This window comes from Balaenoptera acutorostrata, chromosome 14, assembly GCF_949987535.1.
Source record: "Balaenoptera acutorostrata chromosome 14, mBalAcu1.1, whole genome shotgun sequence".
NCBI lineage: Eukaryota > Metazoa > Chordata > Mammalia > Artiodactyla > Balaenopteridae > Balaenoptera > Balaenoptera acutorostrata.
The window spans coordinates 32560412-32579476 of NC_080077.1; the positions used below are offsets into that span (position 1 = coordinate 32560412).

General features: G+C 39.2%; 1 protein-coding gene across 23 annotated transcripts in view; it reads left to right on the top strand.

The window, feature by feature from the left end:
* The window catches only part of EPB41L2 (erythrocyte membrane protein band 4.1 like 2), a 218817-nt gene that overhangs the window by 159046 nt on the left and 40706 nt on the right, over positions 1 to 19065 (top strand). For 18 of the 23 annotated variants that reach the window (XR_009005263.1, XM_007190851.3, XM_007190852.3 and 15 more), the window contains 6 exons: positions 500 to 587; positions 4698 to 4850; positions 5359 to 5456; positions 9798 to 9970; positions 14466 to 14638; positions 18904 to 18939. Coding sequence is in view for 22 of the 23 variants with exons in the window: in XM_007190851.3 (XP_007190913.2) it covers positions 500 to 587; positions 4698 to 4850; positions 5359 to 5456; positions 9798 to 9970; positions 14466 to 14638; positions 18904 to 18939 (721 nt within the window). In the remaining variant the exon portion in view is untranslated. The remainder of the gene's footprint in view (positions 1 to 499; positions 588 to 4697; positions 4851 to 5358; positions 5457 to 9797; positions 9971 to 14465; positions 14639 to 18903; positions 18940 to 19065) is intronic. The other 5 variants (XM_028168685.2, XM_057528209.1, XM_007190853.3 and 2 more) reach the window with 1 other exon arrangement.

Sequence of the window (19065 nt, forward strand, 5' to 3'; positions counted from 1 at the left end):
TAACGGGACCCTGCTTTCTAGGAGCTTAAGATTTGTTTAGTTGGGACCTGTCAGGTGTAAAATCAAGCACAAGTACTTCTGATCTTTAGTATCGTCGGTCGTAGTGAAATAAAATTAAGGAGAGAATTTGTCTATTTCAGAAAGATGAAATGACTTTCTATTTTTTTATTCTTTTATTTTTAAAGTTAATTTATGTTGTACCCACTATTGCTGGGGCTTTTTCCCTAGTGGAAAAAAACAAAAGCAACTTTCTAAGATAAAAAGGGTAAGTGTGGAGGGGCACCTCCTTGCAACGAGTAGGTTCATATTGGAGGATCTTAAGAGAAAAATGCTGGACGTTGAGAGTCGAGCCTTCTTCCCTGATTCCTCCTTGTCTGCACATTTAGCTGGGCTACTTCCCCCACCCCAAGCTCTCCAAGCTCCTGCACCCCTTTCTCTATTTTGGTTACATTTGCTTTGCATCCCCCAGTAAGGTAATATTGTTTCTTTTGATTCTTAGGGGATTATCTCCAGCACAAGCTGATTCTCAGTTCTTAGAAAATGCCAAGAGGCTTTCCATGTATGGAGTCGACCTGCATCATGCCAAGGTACTGTGAGTGTAACGGAGAGGTGGCCTCTTTCCGGTCTGTTGACTAAAGTTTTGAGAGGGTTCCAGTTGTAGACTAGCCTAGTTCACTTTCAGAAAAGGCTCCTCACCCTCAGCCAAGGGACTCTCTTTCTTTGGGGTTTCTAATTGTGGGGTTTATGGTTGTGGGGAGGGATCATTGACTCTCCCTCTTATTCTTTCTTCTTTTCCCAGTCTTTTTAAGTTGATACCCTTTCATATATACTTATGGGAAGACTCAACCTTATCAGCCTTCTTTACCCCCCGTCCTACCTTTATTCTGTCCCAGCTTTTGCTCTTGCAAGTGCTGCCTCTGTCCCAGCCCCGTCTCCCACCTGTGTCCTGGGAGAGGAGAGCAGCTCCTAGCCACCATGACAGGGCAAGGCAGCATGGATACGACCGCTTTCCTAAAAACTGCCGGTGAAGGAGGCCTAGGGTTGGGCTTTTCCCTACAGGTCTGTTGTACTTCTTATAAGATAAACTGTGCTGGCCCAGGCTTCAGGCAGTTAGACCTTCTGTCCCATGTGAGCAGTGGGGAAAGAATGGAATCATGGAGGTAGCTGAGAGGAGAGGCAGGGTTTGGTGAGGAAGATGCCAGTAACAAGCGTCACCTACTTCATGATCCTAGTTTGGACGATCAGGTAGTAGGGAGAGTCGGGGCGGGAGCAGTAGGTGGAGAGTACAAGAGGCAAGATGAAAGATGCATTTGGTTTTGAAAAATATGTCCAGAGTCGGCTCAGCATGCAGAGGGAACCTATTGTTGCCTGCTTTTAAAGGACCTGTCAGTCCCTTGGTGAAGTTTAGGAAGCCCAGGTTATATGATTTGAGAAATCCCTAGGAAAGCCTATCACCCAAAGGTATCTTCCTTCCCTTGGCCTCAGATTACTAATGTTTGCTTTTGTGTTTATAGTACTTCATATTTGCAAAGCACTCCTTTTTCCTGTGTGCCTTCCTTTATTCTTTAAATATTTTTCCTTATTACAAAAGTAATACATCTTCATCCTAGAAGATAGAGGTGAACAGAAAAATATAAAAAGACTGAAATGTCTTTATGCAGAAACAAGCACTGTTAGTATTTTGGTATTGTCTTGTTTTATTTTTAAAAAAAATCTCTGAGCAGTTGAAGTCACATTTTAAAAATGGGATTATACCATGAGTATTATTTCATAAATTTTTTTTTTTTAACTTGCTCATATAAACACTTCTCCATGTTAGTAAATAGTCTTTGGCAGCAACATTTTTAACTGCTAGGGGCTGTATACCCTTAATTTTTAAAAGTGCTTTCACTTACACTATCTCATTTAAGGGTTGGATGTTTTTGTTTTTACAAAAACTACATAAAACAGAATGCATATGGCTTGTTACACTATCTGGCTTGTTGCCTCAAGCCACATAGTGTAAAATAGTCCCATCTGTGTGATGTCTGCTGATAAATCCTACTAGGAGGTAACACAGATCTTCTCCACACTTGAGTGTCTTGTAGCTCATTTCTCTGTATGATGGGGACAGGCAGGCTGGGTTAGCAGGCAAACAGAAATAAGGGAGGGAGGACAGAGCAGATCTGGTATCAGAAGGACTCCCAGAGCCCATCTCTCCTCTAAACCCTGTTATTCTTGCCACACGTGAATCTTACATCTGCTGCTTTTGTTGATCATTAGTGAGAAAGCAGTCCTTAGATGACAGTCCTGGAAGGTTTCGGGATTCTTGTTTTTGAAGTTGTTATGTCAGAAAAGTAAAAAAGCTGCTGCTTTTGTTATAAGTGTAATTTCAGTTCTTGCGGTGTGGTTAGGAGTAGATCACTTAAAAAAAAATCAGAATAACACGCATTCATTCAACTTATCATCTGGTGGACTTAGATAATATCTGATGCGCAAGATATTTGTAGCCCATGGGAAGAAAATCTGTAGCAGTGTAAGAGAACTTTTCATGTAGTTTAAAGTTTTGTACCTTTATACATTTTTCATCGCCTTGAGATCATATGTAAAAAATGTTTTTAAATTAATATTTTATCGTCAGAAGAGTCCTTAATGGCACGCTTATGTTAGGACAGGGTGAGGGTGTTGAATAGAAGGGCTCTTGACAAGCATAGAAGGAAACCACAAGAGTAGAATGATGCCCATGAGCTGGTAACAGCAGCTCTCCTAACCCCTCTGGGTGTCGGGGGGAGGTGAGGCAAAGAGTAGTTACCAGAACCCAGGGGGAGATCTGTGTGGAGAGGGCTGTCTTGAGAGGAGCCGCGATTGTCAAGGATATAGGCACCCTGATGCGACCACACAAGGAAGGAGTCTGGGTATTAAAAACCCTGACCTCCTTGCCCTCCTCCCCCTCTCTGATCTTCTTCAAGAACTTTCCATTGGCTGAAATCAGTGGGAGTGGGATCCTGTTGATGTCCACATGGGGTAGCTTCCTGAGGCAGTGAGCAAGGTGGAGAAGATGCTCCTTTTTTATTAGTTTATTTTTCTGACTTTGTTGCTGAATGGCAGAAGTCAGATATGGAGAACTAAGGCATGCTTTTTTCCCCCTTAACTTCTTTCCCTTTATCTGTAATTTCTATTCACACAAATACTGATAATTCTAAAACAATATGTGGAACAATCGGACCTCAACTGATTTACTTGGATCCCGATTGTGTTTATTTTTCAGTCAGATAAAATAGCTTCAATGTCCTGTTGAAAGATTGCCTCGCACTAGAGATAGCTTTGTTTAATGTTTCAGATGAGGGTTGCCTCCTTATTTGTGCTGAGAACATGCTCTCTTGGGCAATCTTCTGGCCTGCTCCCTGTGTCCCTGGCCAGTGATACTTTGGGCAAGCACGTCATTTGTGTCTGGTGCCAAGTTGCTTAGGCACCTGGACCTGGTTCACTCTGGCTTTTTAACTCTGTTCCTGGAGAGAACTGTGGCTGTCAGGATATGGGTGAATAAAGCACCTTTATAGATGAGATTTTTAAACCTGTTCAGATGGTCTAATGTAATTTTATTCGTATATATGAGTTGTTCACATATCACAGCAGTGAATGCCATTGGCATCAGTTACCTAGTACTGTGTTTCTATTTTTAAAAAAACTGAAATAAATTGCGTTAAATTGTTCTCAGTAACAAGGCAGTTGAAATGTTATAGTTTTATTGACTTGAACCTAGACTATGTGGGGTTTGTTTCAGCATATTTTGTGAGAATTTGTGCCGTGTTGTTAATGATTTCTGAAAATGTGAATATCTCTGAATAATAATCTTCAATTTTCCGTATCTTGAATGAGATCTAGTTCTTCTCTTAAAGATATTTGAATATTGTATATATTAGATCTTCAACCACTACTTGAAATGTGAGGAGGCAGTTTTTTACTTTTGTCTGTAAATGTATTTGATTTTTAAAAAAATCTTTCAGGCTGGCGATTATTCTAGATTGTCATCTTTTCCAAATTAAAACGCTGAGGAAAGAAAACAGTAAGTTCAAGAATAGTCTGTAGTCCTTTGAAATATGCCAGCCAAAGGAATGTTGTAATGAGAACGGGATGTCAGCAGTTAGTGTTATTGAAAAACTGCTTGAAAGAATTCAAAGATTTCAACACCATCAGCCTAGAAGAGAAATGTTCTGTGAGGAGTTGGTGTTGTCCAGAATATAGGTGTTACTTAGCAGCTGTTAGCTAGCATAATCATCTGAGATAAATTTGCCTACAGTAAAATGGCTGACTGCACCTTAGGGTAAGCCGACAGACTGTCCCCAGGGGCTGGAATAGCCTCTAGGAAACATGTTTTATCTCCCGTATCTTCAGGATGTCTAAATTCAGGTCTATTTCCTTTCCTCCCTTTTAGCTCTTACAGCCGAGCTCGAGGGCATATGAGTTAGGCCTTTTGAAGAATGTTGTGTCCTGTAGTCATGTTGCCATATCTCAAATCTGACCCCTCAAGAGGAATATCTAGGTTTAAGATGTGTTGTATGTCCTACTGTTTCTATTAACTTGTGTACTGTCACTGCAGTTGAAATACAGACCTGTTAAATTGGCATTCCTGATCATGGTTTGAGGGGGCTCATTGACTTCCCTACCTATATAACTTTCACAGCCCTAACCATGGTCAAATGGCTTATGCTTGGCAGGACTCAGAAGGCGTGGACATCAAGCTGGGTGTGTGTGCTAATGGGCTTCTCATCTACAAAGACAGACTGAGAATCAATCGTTTTGCTTGGCCGAAAATCCTGAAAATCTCCTATAAGCGCAGTAACTTCTACATTAAAGTTAGGCCAGCAGAGGTAAGCAGAGTCATGTAGCCCTTGGCATATCTAATCGGGCTTTGTCAGTGTTCTCCTTTATGGCCACAAGCTACCAGAATTCTTTTCTATTGAATGTTAAGAAAATGAACTATTATTTATTCCTCCATGGTTTAAAAAAAAAAAAAAAAAAGAGGGTTTTTGATGATAAACTTGCATATATGTATTCCTGTTGATTAAAAAAAAAACAAAAACGAGCAACAGCCACAGTTTCACAGAAAAGGAAAAGTAGTCAGTGCCTGCCACATCCGGGGGGAGGGGCTCATTTTTCTTTTTTCTTTGCATCAGCTAAGTGATCAAGATCGATAGGAAGGTGGTAAAATGAATTTTAGTGGATATCGAGGGATAGCTGATTTATGTCAGTAGTTGATATTTGCCCTTTTTCAAGAAGAACAATTACTTCTTAGTGATATATCTGAATCCATGTTTTTCAGTAGCTTCTAATCAGCTCTTAAGAGAAATGCTGATTTGTTTTATGGATTTATTCTAGCTGGAACAGTTTGAGAGCACCATTGGCTTTAAACTGCCAAACCATCGGGCAGCGAAAAGGTTATGGAAAGTGTGCGTGGAACATCATACTTTCTACAGGTAATTTTGAGAAAACAGCTTGGGATTCATGAAAACAGCTCTTGGTACCGTCTAGATCCTAGGAGGGGGCAATGGATAGCGTGGCAGACCCAGCCACAACTGCTTTATGGTTCTTTGCTCTCCCTCTTCGTGTATCTGTTTCTGTCACCATGCCGTGCTAGTCCTGGCTCAGAACTGCTCTGCCTCTGCAGTGGTCCCCCACTCCATTGCCCTTCCACCACCGTACCCTCCCACCCCGGCTGCCGCTCTCTCACTGTCACTCACCTTAGGCTTCACTTAGTTGCTCTTATCAGCTCCCTCCTGTCTTACTTCTTTCCCAGCCAGACCAAGCCTGAACCCTGTGCTCTGTCCCTTTGCTACTTTGTCAGGAGTGTTCTCCCCCCTAAGTCCCTGTCCCTTTTTGCACATCTGCCTCCAGTCTCCTGGTCCTGGATGAGTCCTGTGTCCCGACCTCACCATTTCTATACCTGTGCTACCACGTGTTGCTTTCAATAGCATAACTATCCAGATAGACAGTGCTTTGGGTTGGTGCAGTTGCAGAGAGATCATTTCCCACATCAGCTGGATCCTAGTGCCACCATCACAAATATTCCTGGTCTTCTTGAGCCCCAGGGCACCGGGGCCCCTCTGCTCAGATGCCCTTCATTGGAGGGTATGCTGATAGTAGATGCTGTGGGTCATGAGCATTCTTGGTTTCATGCATCTTCTCTTTTTTTCTTTTTGTCTATAATTAAGCATCGTTTCCCTCTCCCTTCATTCATTCTTTTCTTCCTCTCCTGTCTCAAGAAAGAGCATATATAGAACTTTTATTCCTCTACCTTGATCCCTTGTTTCATGCCTCACGTAGGATTGCGCTTTGTAAATCATGCGCCCCCAGTGGGTGGCTTCGATGAGTTCTTTGGCCAATAAACATGTCCATGTCTTGCTCCCTGAAAAACCAAAAAAACCCAGAAGATCTCCTTAGACCTTTTAGCCTCCTATAGCTTTTGTCCTGTCTCCGTTCATACTTTTATTCAGGGGCATACTTTTTAACATTGCTTTTCTTAGCAAAGTGTGGTTTGCGGATCTTCCTTTTCTCTGTTTCCTCAGTTTCCTATTACTGCAGTCTAGATAGCTGTGATATCTAGACCCTTCATCTTTAAAGTTTTTGCTTTGCACTCTTAAGGTCTAATGCTGCCCCTCCACATACTAGATGTGTGATTGTAGGTAAGTTACTCAACCTTTGTGAGTCTCTCCCCTTCATCATTTGTGTGATGGTGGTAATGATGATAGTGCCTATAATATAGGGTTGTTTTGAAAACTAAATGATATAGCTCACGTGAAACAAACTTAGAACCATTTCTGGTATGAAATAATGTTTATCATTATCATCATTATTCTTAGTTTGGTAGCATAGTGTGCTATTTATTTTCAAAACTGCTCTGATATACTCATTTCAGAGGAGTCATGTTACCGTTGACTTAAATCACCAAAAAGATTCTTTTAGAGAAAGCTCATAAATGTTTGTGGTCAACACTTTTTTGTTTCGGTACTAGTTTCTGTTTAATTGTAGCTTAATTGCTGAAGGATTTCTTTGTGATCAGAAAATTAATCTGTAAGCTAATACTTTGTGTATGTGGTCACCAGTGCCAGTTGGGCAAGAAAGCACTTTATCTCAGTTTGACATAAACAGAATAAAAATCCTCTAGTTAATGATTTTCCCTCTTTTGCATTATGGCTTATATCTGCCTTTAAAATATTTTCCTTGTATTTCTTGGATTTCTGCTTTTTGTAAACTGGAAGTAAGAGAGAACCCTCATGTGGAGCTGCTCATTCTGGGAAGACATGGCCTTTGGTTGAGATACAGTCAACTGAAGTGAACCTGCAGAAGGGTACCCGATAGCCCAGTCCCACTCTCCTGTTTGCCTCTAGTCTTTTTTTTTTTTTCTTTTTAAATAATTTTATTTTATTGTGGCAAGATCACTTAACAACTTTTAAACGTATAATATATTATTATTGACTGTAGGTACAGTGTTGTATAGCAGCATTCTAGAGCTTACTTATCTTATTTAATTGAAATTTTTTGCCTGATGATTAACAACTCCCCATCGTACCCTCCCTCCAGCCCCTGGTGACCACCATTACAGTCTTTGATTCTGTGAATTTTGACTATTTTGGATACATCCTATAGGTAGAATTACGTAGTACTTGGCTTTCTGTGTCTGGCTTGTTTCACTTAGCATAATCTTCTCAAGGTCCCCCCTTGAGATGGGCCATTCCGTCTCAAGGATGTTACATTCCAGAGTGTAACAGGTCCGTTCTGTTACATACTGCAGAATTTCCTTCCTTTTTAAAGGCTGAATCGTATTCCATTGTATGTATATCCTGTATTTCCTTTATCCGTTCATTCGTAGATGGATGGTGACGTTGTTTCCATATCTTAGTTATTGTGACGTGGTATAGTGGACATGGGAATGCTAATATCTCTTTGAGATCCTGATTTCAGATCTTTTGGAAAAATACCCACATGTGGGGCTGATGGCTCATGTGGTGGTTCTATTTTTAATTTTTTGAGGTGCCTCCTTACTGTCTCACGTAGCTTCTGTACCATTTAGTATTCCCACCAGTAGTATGCAGGGGTCTCAGTTTCTCCACATTCTCGCCAGCACTTGTTGTCTTTTGTTTAGTTTTTAAAATTTTGTGGTGGAGAGGGTATTTCCTTTTGGGCCATGGTGCATGTTTCTCCTTTGAGATATTTTTTAGAAATGTCTCTTTTTGTCCACTTGTTGATCTCCCAGTACCTACAGAGCATGCTTCATGAATGGATGATAAAATAAATGTGATTTAGCCAACTTGTTTTTCAAGGAGAATGAGCATTTCTTAATTACTGCACTGATGAGCTTGCCAATGACCCTTTTTTCTGTACATCACTGCTTTCTTACACAGCATTCTTAGACCGTAGCTAGCTGGATCGCAAGGTAGGGAAACCCACCATATTCAGCCCATCAGGAGACAGTGCATGGTAAATGACCACATTTCTCACCCTACCCCCTGGTACTCATCGTCAGGGTGCCGAGACATTTAATCTTTCAGTGCCTCAGCTTCCTTCACTGTTAGAGAAAGAAATTACACAGCACAGATAAGAGTTAATTTCTGGTCTAAATGTCTAGTATTCCGGCTTTCTAATTTCAGAATATGGAGCTTTTTCCAAAGTACAGTTTGAGGCACTGACGTCTTCAGATCGTGCTTTCTCAGCAACATCATCTCTGTCTCCTTTGAAAATCTATTGGCAGAAAAGTGTTTCAAGGAACACTTCTGCTACCCTCTATGACGAGACTAAAGCCAAGGGTGTATTAGTTCTTTTTTCATTAGTCTCATTCTAACACGTTGTTTTCCTGGGTTAATATGATTGAGAATCCTGAATTGATGGGGGAGCACCTCTTGTATTACTACATGTAGCTTTACCTTGACTTGACTCTCTTTTCATTGCTTGTTAAGCAGAAGATTTCTAAAAGTTGAGCAGAAATGCTAGTAATACTCGGAACGGTAAAGAACTCTCTAAGAAACCACTCTTCTTTGGATAATGATAGGAAAAATTTTGGTGGAGTTCTCCATATTCTGGAATTGTCAACTGCAGTCTTATTTAATACATTCTCAAAGAGCTCTGGGATTATCTTTTTTGTTAAGATGTTTTGCCAGCTCTCCGTCAGGCAGTGAAGGCAAGATAATTTCAGTCGTATACCAGACAAGTTTGGCTCATTTACTAAAACCGTGCTTTCACATAAGTCTGGAAGTACTTGCCATCAGGAGTTGTACTTCATTCATTACGGACCTGGGGTTTAAGGAGTAGAATTGTGCTGGCAAGAAAGGATGTTAGTCATCCCTACAGATCCACTGTGTGCTGTGTTCTTCATGGGACAGCATCACTTGATGGGACACATTCCTGAGTTAGATGTTCTTTCCCAGAGAAATAGACATAAATATTAAGAATTACTAATGGTAATGGATTGCTACTTGGCACTTCTGGCTTGGAGCAAGAATTCAGACATATGTGTTTATATAAATGATTTAAGTTAATACAAATAAATAACCTTTGATATACACTGAAAACAGCTGCGTTTTTGCTCCGGTTGAGGAAAACATTATTCATGAATATGTGAATGAGGATTTATTCATCTTATCATTATCATAAAGCTCTGTATATAGGAGGGTTTATAAATAATGTTGATTTTTATTAGAAAGTTTAGGCAGCACTTTTTGGACCAAATAATCATACTTAATGAAACGAGATATTAAAATATATAGTTTTAAAGTTAAAAAAAAATCCGTAAAGTCTAATTTTGTTCCCTTTTTCCCCCACAGGCTTGTGTCTCCAGAGCAGCCACCAAAGGCCAAATTCCTGACCTTGGGGTCCAAATTCCGCTATAGCGGCCGTACCCAAGCGCAGACCCGCCAGGCCAGCACCCTCATTGACAGGCCGGCACCGCACTTTGAACGCACTTCTAGTAAGCGGGTCTCCAGGAGTCTAGATGGAGGTAAACACGTTTATTAGGATTCTGGATTCCATTAATCTTTCTCTAATCCAGTGGGATCAGAAAATGTTGACCGACTTATTAATAAGATCCCCAGAAATACCCTAGAGGGAGAGCCATTTTTTTTTCCTGAGTAAATAAAATACTATTACTTACACTCATAAGAAAATAATTTTATAGTGTTTTGAAGTTGTCATTCTGAACCTAAATTTTCTTGGCACTGTAAATACACACAAATATTAGTTGAGTTCTTGTTGATGAGATGTTGGACAAATGTTTTTACTGATCTGACTTAATTGTGATATATGTTATGTGACTTAATTTCTTGAACTTGTTAGTTAATGGCAAACATGTAATTCCAAGGGTTTTTGGTGTGATAGCATATATAGAACTTTTATTCAAAGGAACATAAAACATTCATTGCATCATCACATTTTTGAGTTTAAAAACCCTTACTAAAGCTTAACAGACATTCTAGCATACGGGAAACCATTCACAGCTTCAAAGGATTAGTTTAAATACAGAGTTTAACAAAAAGGAAATATAGTGTGTTCATCTGTTCTTACACCCAAGGGGAGACATGTATAAATTTGTATAAATTTTTTCTATCGAAATTCTCATTAGCTACATATATGTAGTTTTTTAATAAATTATACATGGAAATAAATTGATGTTGCTTCCCTTCATTTTATATATATATCTTATTACCTGTTTAATTTTGGGTTAATAGCAGGTTTCCTGTAAAAGAGCTGAGGTTAATTTTATATTAGAATGCTTAAAAAAATTTTTTTTTCTTTCTACCTAATAGCAAGTAATTGGTATGGATACCTTTCTACCAGAAGTAGTTCTCCAACATTTTTTGGCTGATGAATCTCAAAACATATATACAAAAATAGTAATGCTAAATTGGAAAATTTCTATTTTACTACTGTTTATCAGCAAAAACCTGTTTTTGATTGTTATTACTGATATCTTTCTGAAATGCGAACTTGAACAACTTATGTTTCAAATAATTAGCTAAACAGATTGGATATTCTAATAGATAAAAATCTTCTCTCGGTAGTGAAGGATTGACACTCCTTGGCCTTGATCTATTTTTCCTGGAATAAACTTAGAAAACAGATCCAGGCAGACACACAGAGATAGTTCCCAAGTTCTGTTGGTGGGCATTTTGGTACATATAGTTATTGAATCTTGCTTCTGGAGAATCTTTCATATAGTTTTATGAGACCACAGAAAAAAATGTGCAACAGAATCATAAATTGTGGTTCAAATAAATGTCCACGTTCCCAAATGCAGTGATTTAAATTTAGTGAATTATTACTGCATGATAGTTGTCAGAGTATCTTTTAGCTCATCAACAACTGAGTACTTTTTCCAAGTAAATCCAAAAAATGTGCCCGGTGATGTAAATATTTCTCAAGTCTTGCCCCTTGTCACAGAGAATTTATACAAGTGCTGAATAAATGTGATCAGTGTCATTTAATGCCTGAGAGAAATGATTCCTCTTTCTGGAACACTGTCCTTTTTAGCCTTTGTTTTAAACTATGAGGTTTTTTATAACTCTTATGTTGCGAATTTTAGAGCTTAAAAAGAGCAGTAAACCACTGCTTTTTCTTTGAGGTATATAAACTGTGCTCCAGGAAGCCCACCATCTTGTATGGGCAGTTAGCGCAGAAGGTTATAGTGGGTCCGTATCTGAAAACAATGATTTTCACAAGTGAAAGCAACAAACATGGCACAGTAATCCATTATTTTTCCTTTTGTGTTTTGGACACTGTAATTCATCAGATGGGCAAGCCATCAAAAGGATTATTGTGTTGTTGTGAAAAATAGGAGGCTTTTCATGCCAATACATGACCAGACAGCTAGGGAACTATTTGGATAGGGCTTATGTTCTTTTTTTCCCCCAGAGCAAAGCTAGGCTGTAACCTGGTACTGAGCTTTATTTTCCCCACCGCACCATCAATATACCTTTTGTTGTTGTTGTTGATATGTGTTATGTTTTCTTTCTCCTGTTTTTAAACAGGCTATTAAAATATATAAATATTCTTCACTTTAAGGTGTGACAAATTAAGTCTTTTAGTGATTATGTAGAAAGTAAAAATCAATGTGATATCTAAAGAGCAAATATCAAAATAAAAATCAATCTAGGATAGCTATTTTAGAACAGTGAGATTCCAAGATTTGCACGATCAAACCAGAAAGGAGGCAAATCAGTCATTGAGAGCACTAACACCCCGATGCATGTGAGAGCAGGGGAACTGATGATTTCCTGAAGGTGGAAAGTATAATCAGGGGCATTACAGATTGGGTCATTGGGGAAGGAAGGCATATCGGAGGAAGAACCATTTCAGTTGAGACTTGAAGGATGAGAAGGAAGCAGCCATGAGTAGAACAGGAGATAAAGCATTCCAGGTAGCAGGAGTAGCAGGTCTGAAGATCATAAGTTTAGGGACAGCTTGATACATTCTAGGAACAGAAAGAAGGCAAGTGTAGTCAGAGCTGACTAGTGATAAGGAGAGGTAGGCTGGGAGCAGGTCACACAGGGCCTTGCAGGCCACATTCTCTTGGTGCCGAACGTGGTTTTTATTCTAGGAAACCATTGAAGGATGGGTGTTGTACACACATACACATGTGTACACACTTATACAAGCACATATGTGTACAGTGCTATCTTTAAAAAAAAAAAAAAATCACTTGATGCCATGTCCAGAACAATTAGAGAGGATGCGAGAGGAAGCTCAGGCCGACTGGTCAGGAACAATCCTGTGAGAGTTGTGGTGGTTTTGTCTCAAATGGTAGTAGACCTATTAGCCATTGGCACCATAGGTTCTGTGCCTTGGGCCTGTAAACTTCTCAGGGTTCTACACGGTTTAAGACCTGACAAAAATTATTAGCTGCAAACTGAAATCATTAAGTGTTTAACAAAAGTATGCAGGGTCAATATTTTGCCAACTTCATTATGTAACTTTAAATTGGATATTCATTAAAATTTTGATATCATTACATTTGAAGCCATTTCTAGGTCAGAGTTTCTCATTTTGCAGTAAATCTCTGAGTATAATGGGTGCTTAGAAACTGTAATCATAGGTTAAAGAGTTAACTCATACTCATATACTTTCCAAGGAAAAATTGTTAAAATCTTTTTAAAAGTCAAAAAAAACCCCTAGAAAATAATTATATTTAATGTACGATGTGAATGCATTTTAATGTTTAATATGATTTGTTGTGGGCTTTCCAAAGTATGAATGTTTAAGAGCCGTGAAAGTCTTAAAAGGGACCTGGGTGGTAAAATAGAGGTGGAAGGAACTGGCCACATTTAGAAATACATCCAAGGACTCTATTGGACTTGCTGGTTGTTGAGGGGTAAAGGAAGAGACTTCAAGGTATCTGACTTGAGTAATTGGGTGCAAGCATGAGAGTGTATTTGGCAAAAAGTCAAGACTGAGAAGAAGGAAGTTTTGGACAGGGCAGGTGAGGGGTGTGGATTAAGAGGCTTCTAGTAACACATGGATTCGAGGTCTAGGTGTTGCCCGAGTTCAGTATGGTGGGTCACACACAGTCTCTGCCCTCCAAGAGCTTGCAGCCTAAAGTTAAACACTGGGCTTCCCTAGGGGCATGGGGCCAGAGCAAGCCACACTGTGTCAGGAAAGCGCTTTTTATGCTGGTGAAATGACCTCAATGGTTTCTTCTTTGGGGAAGAAACTACAGATGGACAGAGGCTTTTGCCGGTTGCTACTCACTTTGCCTTGTTGAGATTTGAGGCCATCTTGGGTTGATCTGCCATATGACAGAAATGTCAACACGATATATGTTCCTGCACATCTGTAGGATAGATGAAGGGAACACATAAGGCCAGATTTGCTAAGGCAGAGGGTTTCTATGTATTAGACTTACTGTAGGTCAAGTTGAGGCATTCAGGAGGGAGGTTAGAAAAATGAAAAATATTAACATAAACATAGAAGTTGATTCTCTAAAATCTACTCTTACTGTCTTGTTGCAATTTCGAGTGGTGTTCTAACTAAAGGTCCCTTTATGGAGGAATTCTTAAAACTTACTGAAGCAAATCATTTTAATAACTAGGTAATGAATTGTTGTGATAGGTAGATTCAGAAATAAGTTCAGGCAAGATTAAAGAGACTCCAGAGAATTAAAATACTGCTCACATTGTAATTCTGACATAGTGCCCTGACTCTGGTGTTTCATCTGGTCTTAGAGCTCCTTCTGCTGGCCAATTCTATGATCAGTGTCTATCCTTCAAAAATCTGTGACTTGAGAGCTTGGTCTAATTTATTGGGTTACAATTCAGAATACTTCTAGAGTTTATTAAAAGTTTAAACATGAGTTTATTTGATATGTTATTTTCATGATCAAACAGTGTTCCCGTTTCTATTAATTGTCTATAAGGTGCCTGTTTATCTGGGAAGGGGGGGGGCGTTCATCGAAATTATCGCTTAAGTGTCCTAAAGCAATCCGTATGATCATTCTCAACTAGCTCTGATTGGTATTGTGGACCGAAGTCTTACGAAGGATTTTCCTGGCCCTGCTGGGGAGGTTTCAGCACGTGGCCCTGGAGCTGTGAGCCCTGCTGTGGTACAAGATGGTGATGGCAGCAGGGACATTAGAAGCCCAGCTAAAACCCCACATGTGCAACTCACTGAAGGAAAGGTATGGTAAATTAGTCGAATACGTGGCTTTAAATGTGTACTTAGACAAGAGGCTGTCTATTGCATTTGTTGTTTCAGAACTCACATATCTTTTAAAATCAGTCATTGTATGTTCTGTGTTGATAAAATTTCCCACTTTTCAAATATGTGTATGCTCTTGCTGGTTTGGACTGAGTCTCTGACCTTTTTCTGGTTGTTGGTCAAAACAAAATATTTCAGCGTAAATTACCTTAATGCAAGCAAGTAATTTATTGGTCTTTTGTCCATCCTTATAATCATCCTATTTAATTAAGCCCCCAATTATAAAAGCTGTGATGATTTGAAATTCATATTTGGTTTGTTTCAAGTAAAGTTTAATGTGTAGCCTACGTCTTGATTATTTTATTGTAGTATTGACTTGAATTTTTTGAAAAGAAAGGTGGTCTTTATGAAAATATGATTTTTCATTAATAATCTACCACTGATGAAGAAGAAAGTTTTAAGTAATTGTTTTTTGAATACTGAGTGAGAAGATGGTGTGTTGCTTTCAGTCTTCTTTGGTGCGTATACCATAGTGAACAGAGAAGTAACCTATATTGTATTTTCAAACTTGTCGGGATTGTGTTATATTACCTTCGGCAAGTATAGTCACTTAGAAGTTGATTTGAAGTGGCTTTGAGTTCTTCAGATCTCTTTTCCATGTCTGCACAAAGCAACTTTTGAATGGGTAACATTGGAAGTAAACATGAAAAAGAAATGAAATCATCCTGTGGATTTATAATGTTTTCAAAATTTTAACTTTGAAAAATTTAAAGACGTGCAACATGAATTTACAAAGAACTTGCTAGATGAGGTAACTGCCAGTGTCTCAGGATTTCCTGCACTGACAGCCCCCAACCGCAGCAGAGAGGAGGGCTCGGGCACCATGGGGGCCCTGTCTTATGCTACAAGGACAGATGCTTCTGGTAGCACATGCTATCAGATCCTCTTCATTCCTTTGTTAAAAAATTTGTGAATATCATATTCCACAAAGGATTTGGTTAAAAATTAGGTTAGAATAACAGGAGTCACAGCAAACAAGGTATCTATCAATAACTGAAAAGTTGTCAGGATAGGTTATGATTATGCTACCAAGACACCCAGGAGTGGCTACTTACATCGGAAATAGGAGAGCTGAGAATCTCAGAAAGTCTGTGTTCCATTCTGCCTAGATAATGTGATACAAAAGAAAAGTTCTTTTAAATTCCAAGGGAAATTCCGCCTGTTTTTGGTAAACGACTGGCCTTTTCACTAATGCTTTCAGTGTTTGTCAGCGACCAGGTTCAAAAGTAATAATGCTATTTGAGTTTCATAGGATCCGTTTGCAACCAGTTGAAAAATAATAATTAAATCAACCTATTACCTATAAATTGTATGTGATAAAAGTAGTCCAGTTTTCCTGTTTTATAAATGGATCGTTTAATTCAGTTTCTAATGACACTGTGTTAATACAATCCTTCTGAGTAAACGTTTTCACTAACTACCCATTTCTTCTTCTCTCCTCTTTCTCTGTCTTGCTTTTGGTTCTCCTTTGAATGTATCCGCTGTGTAATTTCACTTTCAACCATGGGTTTGCTTGGAGAATAGCTTATTTCCATGTGCCCACCTTCACCACTCATCCACTGTGCTTCATCTCTTTCCCCAAACGTGTTGCCAGCCCCTGAGATGGACTTGCTTTCAGACATTTCGGAGGAAGACCCCTTTGGGGAGGCTGATCAGCTCACACTAGGCAGCTTAGAGCTCCCTTCCACGGGCGAAACATCAGAGCAGGGGGGTTGTGATTCTGGCTTGGATCCTCTTGAAGCCCCTCCCGAGACTGACTGTCCTCCCACACACGAGAAGCCTCTAAAAGAGGGTGAGAACAGGGATTCAGAGTTTGGGTACTTCTTCAGTTTCCGCAGATGCTTTCCACCTCTCTTCCCCTCACTGCTCGATGAGGATGGGTACCTTGCCTCCCCCAGCCTCCCCAAGGTCTGGGTCTCCTTCCTCCCCACCGACGTCCAGCACTATGTTCCCATCACCTCCCCTTTGTTCCTTCCCTCCCTCATCCTCATTTTTGGGCTCCTTCTCTCTGCTTCTCAGTCAGTGCCTTTTTCTCTCACCTTTTCCCTTCCTCTGGCTCTATCCCTCTACTATCTGGAGGCAAAAGCCACTTCCTTGACTGTTTCTTATGACTGTGACTTGAATGACAAAACGGAGGAAGAGGAAGCAGTTGCCGGCTCTCCTACATGAGCTTTAAATCTGTGCGGTCAACAGCACTCCACTTCGTCTTATACCCTTCCTAATGTAGAGTGTAAACATGTGCATAAATTCCATCACTGGTTAACCTCAAAATAATATCTGCACACTTTCACACACATCGTTTTAGTACGTGAGAAATAAGTGTAATTAAAAACTTTCCTTCCACTGATATTAATTGACTAGGGCCACACATTCTAAGTTAAAAGCAAAGTTGTAGGATTATTTTATAAATACCTGAACCATACTAGGCCATAAAAACAAGGAGAGGGGGACCTATGTTGCCCTTAATAATCTGTTTTGGGTCTGTCCATTTTGCAGATAAATGTTAATGCTGTTCCTTTAGGATGGAAACTTTATTTTGATATAGAACTTAGGATGCACTGGACATAACTGTAATTGATATGTATTAGTAGAATTCCTTAGTGTTATTATTCCTCTGTTAGAAAGCCAAGCTTGTTCTTGCATTTTTGAGGATGCATCTGTGACCTTTACTCCTGACATGCATAGGTCTAATCTCAGAAACTCCTTGTCTCCCTATTATTGTAGCATTTGGAGCCCAGATGAAGTTCAGGTAGTTTCTTTTCTTTTCTTTTTTTTTTTAAACTCAAAATCATATATAAGAGTCACCATCACATATTTTGTAAGGAAGATACTATTCTGTTATCTTTTCTTTAAGAAATATGTGTGAAAAATGAACCATAGTATTTTGAAAATTTAGACTCTGTAGCACTAAGGTTGGACTGGACCTCTTAGTGTTCTTTTATTTAAAGTTAGGTGTCTGGTTTGATCCGAGGATTTTTGCCCCAATGTAGGGCTACCTCTGCAGTACTAAGCAGTGCTCACATGTATAGTAGTTTTTGATTTGTTTTGCTAAATGTGGTCTGGGGACTTAGTGTCCCATATCCGTGGTTACTATTAATACATAAAATAAATCACAAAATTTAGAGCAAATCTAAAGAAAAATGTGAAGATAATTAGGCATCGTGGGAGAATCCATGATTTCTGAAGGTTACCTGAAGAATGCCAGATCGACATTTTCGAGAATTAAGTGCTGACCAAGGAATTGGAAGATGATTCTTAGCAAATTGTTGAGTGGCTGTGTCTAATTTTTCCCTGCTGATCAAAAGATACTCTGAGTTCCCTGCTTACCTCTCAAAAATGCTTGAATAGTTTAAAAAAAAAAAAAAAGCACTTTGAACTCTCAGATTTGACACTGGCATTACAGTAAAGAAGAAAAAGAATATGTATAATCCTGCTATAAGTGAACATGTAAAGGTTAAACTATTTTCCTTTGGTATCTGAACCAATATTTTTCTTTTATGCTATTCCCTTCCATGAGTCAATAGTCATCAGTATTTATGTTAGTTTTAAATGTACAGATTAATTCTTTGGGTCATTAGATAACTGAGAATTGTCCAACTATGAAAAAATATTCTTGCTTAAAGAATTTTATGCACGAGAAGTGGCTATAAAATACAAGAATGTTTTTAACTACCCACCATTTTATATGAAAGTAGCAAAATAAACCAGTTTCCCCCCAAGGAAAAAAATCTGTGTTAAAAAACTAAATAATAGGGTGAACATTTGTCCCTGATAGAAAGTGAAAGCCAAAATTTACATCATCACACTTTGCCCTCACCACTAGTTGATGTAGATGTTTCAAGTTAGAACAGATTGAATTATGCCATTTTTACACTCTCATGTTTTCATTCCTGAGTCAAAACATATTAAAAAGCAGCGCATAATCTAGGGACTGAGAAAGAGTGAAGCTTCCATTCTCCATTCCACCTTTGCAAAGGACCATTTCCATCATTTGTACAGCACTGTAGGTGAAGAAAGACCAAAGTGGCTTAATGCAGACCAAAATCTGCATCTTCTGAGGGCCAGACAGTGAAGGTTGGTAATGCTGGTTCACCATTTAAGTTCAAATACAGCTTCTTTGCACTGATGGTAGCATTTTCCACTAATACTCCCCTTCTCTCTGGCTGCTTGCTGGGTGACTTCCAGGCGAAGACGGAAGAGGAGGAAACGCAGCTGGAGGAGGTGGATATTTTTCCCCCAAAGTTAAATACCTGGTAGCTGCTGCCTGCCATTATCATTGTGCGGGAGGTGGAGCACTTTTAGGGTTAATTTGTGAGTTTTGCTCGTTGTGGCTTTAGGTTCTTAAGG